The sequence below is a fragment of the Canis lupus genome, chromosome 3, assembly GCF_048164855.1.
Source record: "Canis lupus baileyi chromosome 3, mCanLup2.hap1, whole genome shotgun sequence".
Lineage (NCBI taxonomy): Eukaryota > Metazoa > Chordata > Mammalia > Carnivora > Canidae > Canis > Canis lupus.
In genome coordinates, this window is record NC_132840.1 from 23730210 (window position 1) to 23746624 (window position 16415).

The 16415-nt window shown below is 45.3% G+C and overlaps 1 protein-coding gene across 8 annotated transcripts in view; it reads left to right on the top strand.

Moving 5' to 3' along the window:
* The window catches only part of BANP (BTG3 associated nuclear protein), a 104946-nt gene that overhangs the window by 21203 nt on the left and 67328 nt on the right, over window positions 1-16415 (top strand). For all 8 annotated transcript variants that reach the window (XM_072819540.1, XM_072819543.1, XM_072819544.1 and 5 more), the window contains 3 exons: window positions 4614-4752; window positions 8848-8939; window positions 9858-10057. In XM_072819540.1, coding sequence (XP_072675641.1) covers window positions 4683-4752; window positions 8848-8939; window positions 9858-10057 — 362 coding nt within the window. In that variant the 5' untranslated portion in view covers window positions 4614-4682. The remainder of the gene's footprint in view (window positions 1-4613; window positions 4753-8847; window positions 8940-9857; window positions 10058-16415) is intronic.

A 16415-nucleotide genomic window follows, 5' to 3' on the forward strand; every position in this document is an offset into this window, starting at 1 on the left:
GGTGAAAAGGGAAAAATAATTTCCTGTCCCTTGTATGTCCCAGGAATAGTCTGTGCATACTTAGCCTATGTCTTTAAGAAAAAAGCATGCTATACACTTCTGCCCTGCTTATGTTCACGTAATTCCACGTCTTGGGAGGTGTTTCTTAGAGGCATCCGCCTAGTTCTTACACACAACTGCTTGGTGTGTCCATTGTGTGTGCCTTGTTTTAAAAACTCCCTGTTGATGGACACATAGTCCACAGTCCCTCTTTTGCATCTAAAGCAATGCCTCCATTGTTACGGGTTCAGTGGGTCTGCAGATCTCTGCACGTGGATATGAATGTGGGTGCTGGAAGGATTCCTGAGTGGTATGTGGGGTCTAGGCCATGGCCATTGGCATCGTAATTGCCCTCGCCTGCTGCCCTGGAAGGAGCCATACCCATCTACGTTGGCCCTGGAAACATTGGAGCGCGCCCACCCCTCACCCTCCTGGGACACACAGTGGTGCTCCCCTGTCTGATGGTGGAAGATGATGTCTTGTTTAACTTTGCAGTTTATAAATTGCGTGAAGGGTTGAGTTCTCGTGTTCAAAAGCCTTGTGCCTTCTTTTTTCTGTAAATTCCCTCTCATTTTATATGCTCATTTTTCATTAGGTTTATTGGTTCCATTTCTTGCAAAGTCACTCCTTCGTTTCTTAGTGGCAATACTTCCATGCAGAGATGCTTCTTACCATGGGACTGTTTTCTCTGTGGCACAGTTTAGGTAGAAAGCAGGATAAGTGTCCAATTCTTTGTTTTTATCATCAATGTTAATAGTTAATGACTGGGTTCATAGCACCTTCCGAAGGTGACCTTCTGTGTTGTTAGTAGCATGAGGTCATGAACTTAAAAATAGTTTTTTGAGCCCACTGACATGGGTAACCTTGTTGATGGTCAGTGTTTCTTTCCTCTTTGGCGAGGAGGAGCTGCTTCATGTTGACTCTGCGCCCTCTGCGACGACCCCAATGTCTGTCATAGCTTCCTTACCTCTGGCCTGGCCAGGTGTTCCAGGCTCACTCTGCGTCATCCTTGTCCCAGACCTGGACTCAGTAGTCCTGGAAGCCCGGATTTCTTCTGGTGAAAAGTGGTATTTAAGCATCACAGTGTGGGCTCTCGGGACACACATTGCTCCTGATTCGACCACTGTTTCTTTGCCTTTTTGGTGAATTCTTTCTTTTTAGAGAATTAGAGTGCGTGTGCAGACATACAGCACATTTGTTCGTACTTGCGACCCAATGCACAGCCCCAGGGTGTTGTCTGACCTCTGGGTCCGCTTTCCTGGTTCCCAAGGAGTCAAAGAATGATAGAGTTGGAATATCCCGGAAGTCCTTATCTGCACATAGGGTGTTCTCAGGAAGGAATTCCAATGCCACCAGTCAGTGTGATCACAGAAAGTTGTTGGTATTTATTTTGTGTACATTCTTCCAATTTTTCTCCCCATTTTAAACAGTTAAAATTATATGTATATCAATGGGCGTAGAACTCTTTTGTACAGTGCTTTTCCTTTATATTCTTCACTTAGTTCTGCTTGTGAGTCTGTAATTCTTGCCACTAACCAGTTCTTATGTTGTCTCTTCAAGTGATTTTGGTTTTCTAAGGTTTGTTTTCTCGCAGTTTTTTCAGGAAGGGTTTATGGAATACCCTCCTGAGTACTAGATGTTGATAAATGTTTGTTGCCTTTACACTTGAAAGTCATTTTGTCTGGATATAAAATTCTTGCCTCATGTTTCTTAGAGTATCTTAGATATGTTAGTCTATTTTTTTGTTGTTGTAGTTTGATAATTAATTTTCCCCCCTACTTTAAGTCACCTGGTCTTTTAGCTTGGATGTGTAAAGAAATTTCTCTCTTTTCTCTCAATAATGTTTTCATTAGAATGTATCTTGGGATTGGGTATCCGTCTTCACCTCCCCCCCGCCCCAAGTTTGTGATGTGTCTCTTTCGTAAGTAGTTTCAGAGTTTCCCCCTTCCAGGGAGTTGCCTTGACTCACACTCTTGGGCACTCTGTGTCCTTGGGTTTTGCCCTGCTTTTCCCTCCTGGAGCCGCCGCCTCCACGTCCACTGGGCCATCTTTGCCCACTGTTTGTGCTCCTCTTTCTTGAACTATTTTCTTTCATCCTTATTCTTAAAGTTTTCCTCCACTTCTCATTTCCTGTGCCTGGTTCCTTTTGGTTTCCTTCATCTCTGACCCTCTTGGGTTCTATCCCTGCACTTTTGTACTTTGTAATGCTGGCTTAGGGTTCACCGTGAACCTTGTCCCTCAAAGCATGCTTTCATGGTCTTTAGTAGTATTATTTTCCTCTTTATTCTCTTTTAAAATATATTATCTTTGCATGAGATTGGACTTCAGTGTTTTCTGTTGTTCATTTTCATGTGGAATTAATTTTCCTGAATATTTAGAAGGCAAGCATGATTTAGAATAGTTTTTTCTAATTTCATTGTTCTAGAGCTCTATATCCTATTGATTTTAGAAAGTTTTAAAATGCAGCAGTTTATTTTCTGAGCTCTCCTAGCTTTGATTTTCTCCCCCATCCCCCATCCCCCCCCCCCCCTTTTTAAAGTAGGCTCTACACCTAACATGGGGCTTGAACTTACAACACTGAGATCAAGAGTCACATGCTATACCAGCTGAACCAGCCAGGTGCCCCTTTCTCTCCCACCTTTCATTTCATTCCCACCAATCAGACTTTCATTTTCCTCTCACTTTTCCCTGTCCTATACATCTGGTATTCTATTCCTAGTCATTTCTTTTTAGTGTATTTAGCCTAGAAGGGAGGATAATTAGCTCTGAGAGTTCCTGGGGCCCAGACTATTCTAGGCCTTCTGGATGCTTCTGCAAAGGCCTTTGCAGTTTTCTGCCCTTGGACTCTGCTCACCTCCTGGTTGCAGCTGCTGTCATCAGGTGGACCGATTGCTTCTTTCTGCTTTCTGCTTCATCCCTGCTTCCACCACAGTGATCTTGTAGCTCTCAGTGGTTTATCCCAACTTGCTGGTATTTTGGGGCTCATTAGGAACACCTCATCACTCAATCTTGTTGTGGATGTTGACCTGGAGTTTGTTCTTACTATCCTAGTTGCTCATATGTTTTTATGGGTGGGGGCGTTGGGGAGGGTTGGAAACCTACGGCACTCTGTCCTGGTGCCTGGGGAGGCCTCCTTTCCCTTCCCCATAGTGTGTCATCAGTTTCTCCTTTGTTGAGGACCGTTGGTGCTTGAGTACTTCATTCAGTGTTGTGTCAGGTGTATTAGCTGTGAATAAAAATGCCTTTGCGATCTTATATTTGATCGTGCATTTATGTAAAAATGTTACACATACTCTGTAAAGGAAGGTTTAACGTAGGAGCTTAACATATGAGTTCCTCCTTTTACAAATTTTGTCTCTAAGAAGTTCTATAAATTTTAAATCTGGTTGAAGGAGAAGAGCCACACTATTTAAAGGATATAAGAATGTGTGTGACACCTCCAAATTTAACTTCATGCCTCTTGGACTTACTTATTAAAAGGAGATGTCATTAGGCCCCTAGTTGAAAGTAGGTGATCTGAAAGTTAATTTGACTCCTCCTGCCCCACAGGAATGGTGACTGGGGGCTGTGAGCACTTCAGCGGTGAGAGGAACTGTGCCACAGAATGGAGGCCATTGCCCCTGCCCCCAAAGAACATGGAGCCAGGTTGTGGAAAGATCAATAAATGGTTTATTTTAAAAATATTTATTTACAAATAATTAAAACATAAAGTATAATATGTGAAAATATTATGGTGACATTGATCCTAAAGATCTCCAGGACATCCTGTTTTTAAGTAGTATGTTTAGATCTGTGTATAGATAGCCCATATCTGGCATAACGTGAACTCATTTTTGTTTTGGAAGATAAGGTCCTTCTTGACCTAATCAAAGTGTTTCAGGAGCAAGAAGAAAGGAACTGCCTGTTCCAGATATGGTTTTTGGCTCAGGGATGACAGCTCAAACCCCTGCCCTAGAGGGTGACAGGACAGCAGTGCTCCCAGGGCCATGGTTGTGAGGTGGTGCTGTGGTTTGGGTCTGCTCTGGAAGCCAGAGGAAAGCAAAACAGAGGCACTTAGTTGGGCGGGGGGGGGGCACTTTGAGTAGCAGAAAGGGAATATGGGAGCACCCTTGGAGAGGAAGGGTCCACTCAGGTAAAATCCAGGAAGTGGGGGTGTGTGTTCCAGTTGGAGAACAGCAGTGGGCATGCAGTAGTCCTCCCGGGTGCGATACAGGTTGATGATGGGCAAGTGTACTTCTGCGGAAGGCAGGGGCCCACTGAGACTACCAGCATGGGGATGGCCTGGTCAGGCCATCATAAGAAGCTGGCTTGGGAGGTAGCGTAGGGAGTGGACCAAGGAAGTGGGAGACGATCAGGAAGGGGCTGGTCTAGTGGGCAAAGATGGAGACAGTGAGCAGGGTTTGCGAACTGCTTCTGGCTTCTCAGAGAACACTGCCATGTGGTGGTCTGAAGCCAGGAGAGCCCTGTATTAAACCTTGCGCAGCACCTGACGTGCTCTGAGATACACCTGCTTAGTAGTTTGTCTCATGTCCCAGGTCACGATCGTGATCTCCCTGTTTGTCTTGATTTTGTAGGTGGCAGAAACCCAGTCCTCCGTGAATCTGATTCCTGCCCCCTCACCGGCCACTCTCTTCTCTCTCTGGATGATGTCAGAACAGGATCTGGCGGATGTGGTGCAGATTGCTGTGGAAGACCTGAGTCCTGGTCACCCAGGTACGGCGCTGTGGGACAGTAGGTGAATTCTTATACTCTCTTCTTCACAAATCCAGAAGCACTTCCAGAAATTTTCTTTCCTTTAAAAGTAAAGCAAGAGAAGAAGTGATACATGTGCTAGGCATGGAGGGTGGACATATCAGCACCGCATCCATCCATCCTGAGGGGCAGCCCTCCAGCACCCGCCTGCAGCAGTCCTGTGACACTCAGGCTTCCACAGCTTTCCTCCTTACAGCTTCCTGCCTTTACAATCCATTTCTGTAATGCACATTAGAAACCTTGCTTTGTTGGTGTGGACAAATCTGCCTCAGGTGTAGCCCAACCGCTGGACCTCTTTCCCATACACACCATTTACCTTGTGTGCACTGTTTTCCCTCCCTGTATGCCCTGCAGCAGAGAGCCTTGCTGGGATCTCTTGGCAAATATTTTTGTAGGGTAAGTTCCCAGAAGTAGAATTGCTCTGTATGTTCAAAATTTTGGTAAGACACTGACAGATTTCCCAGAAATGTTTATTGATTCTTTCATTGACTGTGTGTGAGTACAACTTTATTCCTGTACTTTTGTTAAGGCTGGTAATTTTTCTTAATAATGCTAACAGCACACATCTACTTTGAAACTTTAAATATTTGTTTTGAGAAGACTCTTTATAAAAGAAACTGTAAAATTGAGGAATTCAATCTATGAAAAAGCTTTGTCTATACATTTATTTTAGAAGATTTCTTTGTAAATTTCTTTTTCTTTCTTCTCTTTTTTAATGTTTGAGGTGAGAAGTGCACACAACAAAATCACTGGGTCTTACAGTTGCCTGGTTATTATTTTTGGAATAGTAGGATTGAAATGCTGACTTTTTTTTCCCCACAGAAAAGAGGATTTAGAAATCTTGTAAGAAAGTAGGAAGATGTGTATCTTTTATGATCTGTTTGATATATTAACTGAAAAAAATTCATTTGAAAAATAAGAGAAAAAACTTCATTTGGAACTTAGTTGTAGTCTGGAAGGGAGAGAAGTGTAAATGATTTTAGAATTAAACGAGCGGTCACAAAGAAATAGAGGCACTCCTTCAGAAATGCTGTGCCTTTTTCCTTATTTTGCCTCTACTTTGTTTATAAGAACTGCTGTCACCTATTGGCTGGTGAGATCAAGAGCCTGTCAAGTCATTGGACAAAGTTAGGGCCTGTGAGTGTAGCTGTGTGACCAGTCTTTGTGAAAGCTGACCAATTTGTTGAGAGTGAGAACTTGCAGCCTTGGCCTCATTAGCACCATGCCTTAGATGCCATTGAGATAAATACATACATACATACATACATACATGCATACATAAGAGAACCACTATCACTGCCCATAAAAATTTAAAAAATAACTTCATATTTTGGTAGGTGAATGACTGTTCCTTTAGAAAACATACACTGAGATGTTATAAAATAAAAATGTTTCAATTACATAAATTTTAAACCTTTTTAGAACAATTAGAATTCTGGACTGTTAACTTTCTAAATAAATTGTTTCTCTGGAGATTATAGTTCAAATAAGGCTTAGAAAAACCATTTCTAACCTTGGTTTTGTCCAGTCTGTGTTCCTTACATAACTGGGGACTATAGTTTATTGACTGTTTGATGAGACCATTATGTGCATGGCTCTCTGAGGCCTTCGTACACAGAAAGCTTCCAATACCTGGTCCAGAAGAGCTTGCGCACACCCAGCAAATACCATGGTGCATACATGTGTTTGCCTTCAGAGTGGGCTTAAGATGGAGATGATTTTGTCCTTCATTTCTAAAATACAGACTTCTAAAATTTAGAAGTAGTTAAACAAGTAGGAGAAATAAAAGTGTCCCATGATCCTAGCAGTAGAACTGCTTATTGACATGGACATCTACTTTTTTTCTGATTTCCACTTAAAACAAAGATGTGTAGGTTTCTCTGCTTCTGCACATCCTCCCCATGTAGCTGCACTCTCTTAACCTATCTAGCATGGATGTAGGTTTGCAGACTTTATCAGGCCTGGCCTTCCAGTTGATTGGTCTGGCTTTAAAACGAACATTGAGTTCTTTTATCTAATTCTAAAAGTAATGTGTGCAAAATTATAAAAAGCAATGCAGGCAATGTGTGTAAATATAGCAAAGGATGAAGAGGGAAGTATATTTGCAACTGTACCACCCATAGAAGGTTGTTGCTGGAACGCTGGCATGTCCTCCTCCATCATCCGCCGTGGACACACTTCCTTTGACACGTCGCTCTGCTGCCCTTTGCTTAAAGCTGGAAGTACTTCATGCTGCTGCAGGTCATCTTTTCCATAATTATAGGAACTAGCTGTGTGGCTCTGGACAAGTTGCTGAACCTCACTGGACTTGCTTCCTATTCAGCAAATTAAAAGAACTGGAATAATGACTGCCAGGATCTCTGTCTTCCAGTCCTGGGACAGTTCACCAGTTTCCAATGGTAGTAAATAGATGAAAGTTTTTGAGAACTTGTGTTTTGCTAACCACAAACACTTGTAGGCATGGATTTTTCCTTTTACTTAATTAAATGGGCATTGATTTCCACACATTTCTGTGGAGGTGGTTGAGCATTCCCTGCTGCCCATGACCCACAGTGTGTGACGCCAAACCTTTTGGTAGGCAGGGTAATTCTTGTTTTGTTGGTCCTTGGCTTGTTTCTGCAGATATAGATAATTTACCTCTAGGAAATCAGTTTACAGCTCTTATCTAGGATGCATGAAGGGTTTGTGTTTGAGCCACAGGACTAATCATCATCTTTAAATTTTGGGGTTTTGTGATGAGTCATCTAGTACGTACAGGCTTTAAGGCATTGGCACAAAACAAATCGAGATTCTGATTTGGAACCTCAGTGTGCACAACCTGTCAACCTGTAATGCTTTGATCGAGGTGGGGACAGGGCACCTGGCTCTCCCTGAAGCTTCTCAACAGATAAGGAGGAGAGATGTGGACAGCTTTGTGTGAAGGGGGCAGGGGAGAGGCATTGTGCCACAGCTGGATCACAGTGGGAGCTGGTTTGAGTTCTAGCATCCACACGGGGCTGCAGGGAAGGTGACTCAGTCTCCCTGAGTGGAGGTGGCTGGGCATTTGATGGTTCTGGGAGGGCTGTGGAGGAGCAGGGATGTGCTCAGACAGCATTGTCTGAGCAAGGCAGATGGTGGTACCTGTCACAGCCAGTCTGTCCTGCTTGACTGTAATGTGGGGTGCACTTGAAAGGTGGGATGAATGATGCCCCAAAGTGTATGTGCGCACTGGCTTATTCCCATGAATGCCATGGCAAACATGCTTCTGCTCATGTTCCACATGTACACTGGTATGGTCCCACTCACCAGTACTCACTCTGTAGAATACATTCCCAAACTCGTATGACCATCAGAAAGTGAGTTGAAGCCACTAAGCAGGAGGGCCAAGTGACAGATGTCCACGTGTGGCAGTGCAGGATGAAGGAGAAATACTCTGTGCAGTGGACACTGACAACTCCAGGCAAGGAGAGGACAAGGGAAAATACTGCAGTGATGTGGGAAGGTCCTCATGGTAATCCCTGAGGACAAATGCTGAATGGGACATTCTGTCCACAACTGCAAGTCTGTTTCTGGGTTGGCGATCTGGGGCCAAGGTTCAGGAATGGAGAGAAGTGTGGTTCACAGAGATGATGTGATTGTGGACAGTTCTGGTGTTTGTGTTTATCTTTGGTGCTGTGCTTGTAGTGAACTTGGGATAGAGGGGAGGGGGCCGGCCCTGACCGTGGGTGGAACCACTGTGGGGGGGCAGGAGCTGGGCGAAGCAGCACCCTGGCAGGGAGTGCTTGCCGTATGGCCATGTCACGTCTGAGCCTAGGAAGGTGATATGCACACTGTGGGTTTGATTTTCAAATGAGGTAGCCAATGGACAGGCCTTGAACTGAAGAGAAGGCCTCACTGTTCTTGGGTTTTGTGAAGCTGGAAGCCCTGGGGCAGAGGCGCTGGCTCCTGTGTGCGGAGTCTCAGAGTGGCAGGAGCTAGGACAGAGTCTGGTGCCTGGGGATGGGAGGCTGAGCCACGTGGGTGCAGGGTGGCGGCAGCCGCAGTGCTCACACTTGCTGTGTCTGCGTCGGTTTGCAGTCGTGCTAGAGAACCATGTGGTGGCAGACGACGACGAGCCGGCCCTGAAGCGCCAGCGCCTGGAGATCAACTGCCAGGACCCCTCCATCAAGGTGAGAGCTGCCAGGGCTGCCCGCACCCTTGTACCTGGGGCCCCACAGAGGGTGGTCCCCCGACCCGGAGGGGTTTCCCACATGGCCCTCTCAGAGTTGGTGAAGACGGGACTTCCCTGTGCCTTTGCAGCTCTGTGGTGAGGAATCCACTTGGGCTGGGGGCCACTGCTATCACAGGGCTGTGATCAACCCATGGCTGCCCCATGCGGTGGGCTGGCCAAGACACAAGCATGTTGGTTCTTGAGAAGCTCAGTTGGCTACACGTGCACTCACGGCCCCCACAGCCCCGCTCCCTGTCCCCACACCCCCCAAGGTGTCTGCTACGGGCATTCCTCCCCTTCCCCCCCCCAAAGTTGAGGGTGGGAGAGAAGAGGACAAGCAAATTCCCATTTGTTGAGCATTGCCCAGGCTGTGGCCAGCTGTGAGGACCAGTGCGAGGCATTCCTGGGTGCAGGTGTGGGTGCGTGGCTGGTTGGCTCAGCCTGGAGGTGGGGGCCGGGGGTGGGGGTGGCTGTGACTGTCACAGGAAACAAGGGGCTCTCCAGGCTGAGGGTGGGCTGCCAGGGACCTTGCTGGGAGGAAGCAGGGGAGAAAGTGGGCCAGTGCAGAGTACCTGAGCCCTCAGAGTGGCAGCTGGAGATGGCGTGCTGGCCACTGGGTGGCAGGCTTGCCGTGCACAAGTGGCACCCTGAACTACTGTTGTGTGTTCTGCTGTGGGCTGGGCTCCCGCCTGGGGATGGTGTTCCGCAGTGACCCTGGCTCAGTGGGAGCGCCTGTCCTGGTCTCTGCGCGTGCTTCTGCTGAAACAAAGGAGCCAAAATGCAGGGCCACTTCTGTTGCTGTAGATGCATTTGGAATTGGGCAGTCACCCTGCAATCACAGCATCCCTTCTGAGCAGTTTCTTTTTTCCATTTGCAGTCATTCCTGTACTCCATTAACCAGACAATCTGCTTACGGTTGGATAGTATCGAAGCCAAGCTGCAGGCTCTGGAGGCTACTTGCAAATCATTAGAAGAGAAACTGGACCTGGTCACGAACAAGCAGCACAGCCCCATCCAGGTCCCCATGGTGGCAGGCTCGCCACTCGGTGCGACCCAGACGTGCAACAAAGTGCGATGGTAAGAGTGGTATGGAGGGCGGGCCTCCTGCTTACCAGGCTTCCCGGCCTGGCCTGGCCGCTGGAGTCGCCTTGCATGTGGCTCTGTGGCTCTGAGTTTAGTTAGCCGCAACCTTGACACGTGACACCCAGCCCGACTGCCTTGAAGTCGTTCCCGTGGTTTCTGTTGGGCAGAAGCCACACTAATGCATCTTCTCTCTGGAACTGAGCTATCAGGTCTTTGAAGATGTGCATCTCTCTCTTTTTTTTCTGTTCTGCATGGCTTGTGTACACATAGGTAGTGTTTATCAATTTTATTGGAGATATCAGATTTTCCATTCATAGCAGTAGTTTTTATTGTGCCTTTAAAAAAACCCTTTAGAATCTCATGTCAGTGATGGGTGTAGTAGTCTCTGTACTGTTTGAGTAGAGACTTGATAAGAATTTACTTAGATGGAAGGGGTTCCTCAGAGTGTTCATGTATCGGCCTGTTCACGTATCGTTCGTCCTTGGGACCTGTGAGGTGCTGGCGCTCCTGACGTGAGCTCCGTCAGTCTTGGTATCCTTCTCTTCTCCCACAGCTGGCTCCTAAGAAGTCCTGTCTATGGTGGTGGCAGAATTTGTCTTTGTAGTTGATGAGAGCTTGAAGCATTTTTGCTGACAGGCCCCTTCTGTCCTGGCCTTGCTGCAGTGTCTGCAGAGTCTACCCTGTTCCAATGCTCCAGAGTCAGGAGCAGCATTAGGGGCCTGGTGGACTTTTTCAGGGGGATGTGGGGGTGGAGGAGGGGTTCCTGGTGTGCTTTGGGGATGCCACATGCTTCACTTTCATGGTAGCCACCTGTCCTGGTTTGTCCGGGACAGCTGTGGATGACACCTGCTGTGTGGGTATAACTAGCAGTGTCTCCAAGGCCTCCGGAGTGTCCTCATGTGTTTGCCACACTGCATGGCCCCACACCTCCTCTCTGGGCCTGAGGGAAGAGGGGATAGTCCACGGTGTTGCTCTGAGACAGGCCTCTGGCCCTGTGTGTCTGCCAGCAGACATTTGTTGAACTTGCTCTCTGCAGGCAGGGACACTCAACCCTATCAGAACCAGCATCTTCCATACAGAATAGTTTTTCTGTGATGCCTTCTTACCCTAAAATATGATGTTTAGAAAATATTTTTAATGGAAAAATGAGCATAATGTCTTAGGTGTAATGTGAAGAGAAATAAAAGGGTAGAAGGTATAATAAAATAATATGTGTTTTTGACTTGTAAACTATTGGGTGAAGTACATAAGGAGGCAGTGAGTAGGCCAGATGCCCAAACCTCGTATGTGGAGCTGTAGTGACAGGGAGAGCTGTTGTGCTTGACCACACAATGCTGGGAACTCAGGTACCAGGTAGAAATGGAATCTTACAAAGTGATGAGCAATGCTTGAATGAAGTTCCAAATAATGCAAAATGTAATTTTTTCTACACTTGAATTCCTGGAAAATTTGTTATAGTAGAACTATCCAAAAGTATTTTGTGTATAAACATTGAATAGAGTAAGATTTTAGGCTCAGAAAGTTGTTAACAATCCTGTTTTTCCTCATATGAGCATCTGGGACATTTGAAGTTTGTGCAGCAAGACTTTTTGTTAGATGAGACTCTGTCATGTGCTGAAGGATATTTTAATCTTCTTGGCCCACACTCACTAAATCCCAGTAGTGTCTCGTAAATGTGATGACCAGTGTGTTGCACTGGATTTCAGAGCCCCCGGCCCACCCCACCCCCAGAACCTCTCTTGGGAACTGCTACTCTGAGGAGTGAGAAGGGAAAGAACGACCTGCAGCTTCCATCTCATAGGCACGAAGCTGGTGTGTGTGGACGATGGTCTCCTTAGTTTGTCACTTTCTTACCTGTGCTTGAAAGAGCTACTCTTCATGATTTGGGAGACATGTAGACAAAGTACATCCATCCACATCCCGCTGTTGAATATTTGTGACAGTTCCAGCAGGGTCACGTGGACGAGTTCAAGGTCTGAAGAGTGCTGTTGCAGGTGTGGTTTGGACCTGGCAAGCACCTTCTTTTGGGATTCCTTCTGTGTCCAGAGCAGGGCCCCCATATTCTTGGGAGAACAGGCCTCTTCGTGCCACACAGGCTGCCCTGGTCTGAAGCCTTGGGGTGACCTGGGCTAGGTCACATAGTTTTATCAACTGTCCATTTCCACTTTCCTCATCTTGAAAAACAGGACAAGATGAAGGTGACCTAGGCCTGCCTTCGGGCTCTTTTGGCCTCTCCTATAGTTTAAAGGATGCAGCTAATGGGTGGGGGAGGAAGCGGCCCTGCTTCTTTTGGGCTTGTGCCTCTAGACTGGTGTGCCATATTCCTCTGGGCTTTGGGTTGTCTGATGACGGAGTGGCTCACTTGGATAAAGGCATTTCCAGGCTGCAGGAAGCAACCGGCTTTTTCGGCTCTCTTCAGCATTTTTGTGATTGCAGGGCTAGTGGGGACACCCCATCAGTAGAAATTCCACTGTGCTTCCTGCTGCCAGCTATGGCTTAGACCTGCTATGGTTTTCTCCGTGTAAGATTTCATGGAGTAACAAGAGGTAGAGTAAAAGGAAAGTTTTCAGATACTGACTCAGATGTCTAATCTCGTCAATCCATTGTCAATTAGGTTTTCTACCTTTAAAGAATTGTCCTGGTGACAAAATCAAACCATCATAGAATGCATTTACTATGTCTTGGCACAAGGTCTCAATATCGTTAGTGAAATGATTACATACAGAAACTGACAGGAGAGTGATAAAAGGGACGACAGTCCCGTCTCTGTTCTCTCCAAGGCATGGTTTTAAATAGGATGTATACATATGATCTTTAAAGAAATGAGAGTTGCAAACTGCTAACATAAAATTTTGGGGAGAATAGATAAGAATTTAATCCCAGTATATCAGTGAAGAAATGTATAGTTTAATTAGCAAGTTACTCATTTGTGAACACAGAAATCATTGAAAATTGTATGTATCAAGTGTGGATGGTGAGTGGGACAAAGAGGGAAGTTTCCAAAACAAACTAAAAATCACTTAACATTCTGAGTAATGAAGTACTTTTACCAAATACTTATTTGGCCTCAGGTATTTAAGATAAAAATTAGAGGTATATAAGTTCTGGATAATTTTATGTGCAAACCATATGCTTTTAAGAAGAACTTAAGATCCCTTAGGCCCATTTGTATTTGTTGTGCATGATTGGTGGGGAGTCTGAGTATAATTGCGGCAGACAGATGGAGGTATGGTAGAGGTTTCTTCAGGTACAAAAGATTCTGGGTAGTACATGAGAAGCTGTCCCCTCAAACAGTTGCCCATCCATTCAGTGAGGCTGCCTGTGGCCCAGGTCAGCCCCGACACCCCGGTATGCAGCTCAGGCCCTCCACACTCCAAGACCCACTCACTGCTGGTGTCTGCTGACTGCAGGCCCACACAGGACTGACCTCTTAACTCTAAGAGTTCCTTACATCTCCTTACTCCCTGGAACACAGAAGGCAACAGAATGCAGCCAACCTCACCTGCCATCTAGGATCCAGATTTTCCGATTCTGCACCTGAATGAGATTTACCATATAAATTCAAGAAAAAGCAGTGAAATAAAGAAAATATTTTTCTTTGATGCTAAAGCTTACTCATTGTACTACAAATGTCTGTGAGGGTGTTTGGAGGGGTTCCATGCAAGGATGATGCCCTCCCTGGGGGAGAAGGAGATGGACTTGGATCATTGCAGGTAGATGCTTTAGTTCCTTGAAGGGGCACCACAGATTCGGATTTTGCATAACCTCCAAGGCTTGACCTCTGAGGCTGCCTTCACGCTGGTGCTGAAAGTGGCAGATGGCTGGAGAGCCCCATCACGAGCTGTGCAGTCCCTGTACGGAGGCTCATCCTCTCAGGGACTTTTCTGTCTTACAGTGTGGACTGGAGGGATCAGGTGTATGGACAGGGATGCTTACATAGATGGGTATAGAAATTCCTCCTTGGCACTTCTTTGAAGCTAGACACAGCTATTGGAAGAGAGTGTAGTGAGCAGGACATGGCTGAGTGTGGCTCTGCCCCTGTGGATGGCTGCTCGAAGGCTGGCAGGACTGTGCCAAGCAGTGCCCAGCTCACGGGACAGGGTACCTGCTTGTCCAGCGGTGTCTTGTAGGGATGGGTCAGACAGCAACACAGACCTGGGTGTTCCAGGTTTGTTTTCATTAATGGATGTACTGACTAATTAGAAAAATGCTTGTGTTTCTTACTTTGTGTGTTTCTTTTAAAAGCAGAATGTTTTTATATTTTTGTGTACAGATGGTTTATTTTTATTGAGATGTAATTGCCCTACAACAGTTTATTTTTAAAAACTTAATTTTTTTTTTTAGAGTTTTAGTGTGTTTCTACAATTTTATTTATTTATTTTTAAAGATTTTATTTGTTAGAGAGAGAGAGACACATAGACAGAGAGAGCATGAGCAGGGGTTGGGGCAGAGGGAGAGGGAGAAGCAGGCTCCCCGTTGAGCAGGGACCCCGACGTGGGGCTTGATCCCAGGACCCTGAAATTATGACCTGAGCTGAAGGCAGATACTTAACCAGCTGAGCCACCCAGGCACCTCTGTTTCTACAGTTTTAAAACAGTTGCGGTAAGTCCGTGGACTCTTTATAATACTCAGACATAAAAGTGGTTTCTCTTCAAAATCATCTTTTCCTTTAGAGAGCTATGTCATACAAGACATATGGAGGAGGAAAATTGTTTTATTTTCCTTTAGGCTGATTACCCACAGAGAACTGAAACATTTGATCAAGAATTATTTAAATTCCCTCTGCTCTGCTGGTTGCTGGGTCTTTATTTCCCAGAGGACCTTTTGTTTTCAGTGTTGATGGATATTTGTGGAAAGTCGCTTGGGGCCCTTGTGGCTTGTGGGTAGAGGGGGTCCCCTTCTGAACATGCTTCTCTCGCGTGTTGGGGCACTAGCAGACATCTGTGTTCAGAGTGTCTCTACTCTGGGCCGTTGACCTTTCTAATCAGCAGGGTAGCATTTAGTAGGTTTGGGAATGTGACAAACTCCAGATGAGGCTGTTTGAATCGTGAAGAAATGGTTTGGTCTCAGCCATGATGAACTTGTTTACAAATTTTGAATTTTTGACGTTTCTACTTAATTTCTATACATAGGTTTCTCTTTCCCACTACCTATACAGCTGCACACTCGTAGTGACCTAATCACGATACCTGTGCGTGACAGGGCTAAATATGAGCCAAGGAAAACACACAGCTTATGCACATATGATTTGTGGAATCCTTAGCATAGTCTGATGACTCAGATACAATCTGATAACCAAAGCAGATAAGAAACACACGGCCAAACGTTTTCATAGATCATGCCTGTTCTCAGGATTTGGAGTACTTCTCTAGTGTTAGAATGACTCATACCTCATTGATTGGGGTCTGTGGATCAATGTGGAGAGAATTGCCACCTTACCACCATGGTGTCTTCTCCTTACACATGTGTCTAATGTCTCGGTTTTAGTGTGCAGCTCTTACTCCTATCTTGTTAAATTTTTCTCTAAGTACACCCTAATTGTAGATGCTGTTGTTGATGGTACTGTATTTTATCTTATTTTATTTATTTTTTTAAGATTGATTGATTGATTTATTTATTTATTTATTTATTTATTTATTTATTTATTGAGATGCAGGGGGGGGGGCAGAGACAAAGACAGAGGGAGAAGCAGGCTCCATGCAGAGAGCCTGACGTGGGACTCGAGCCAGGGTCTCCAGGATCACGCCCCGGGCTGCAGGCGGCGCTAAACCGCTGCGCCACCGGGGCTGCCCGATGGTACTGTATTTTAAATCCCAGTTTTCAGTTGTTTATTGCTAGCATTTAGGCGTACAGTAGGTTTTTGACGACCGACCTTTATCCTGCACTGTTTCTAAATTCACTTGTTATGTAGCTTTTATGTGGAATTTAAAAGCAAGTGGAATGTATGTGGTCATACTTTTTTTTTTTTTTTTTAACATAAAGAAAGTTTTATTTCTCATCAGATTTCCCTACCCTTTCTTACTTTACTTTGGTGGCTAGGATCTCCCTTTTCAGCGCATACTTTTTTGTATTTTTACCTTATTTCTGATCTTTGCATGAAAGCATCCAATCTTTCACCATTAAGTGTGGTGTTAGCTGTAAATCTTTTGTTCTTTATCTGATTGAAGAAATCCTATTCTTGATATCATGGTTTTTTTTTTTTTTTTTTTTTTAAATCGTGAGCAGGCATTGAATTTTCACGTGCTCTTTATCTCCTTGAGACTGTCGTGTGGCTTTTCTTCTTGGTTATATTGTTAGAGTGAGTTACACTGCATTTCTGTCACAATAGGCCTGATGGTCATAGTGTATATTA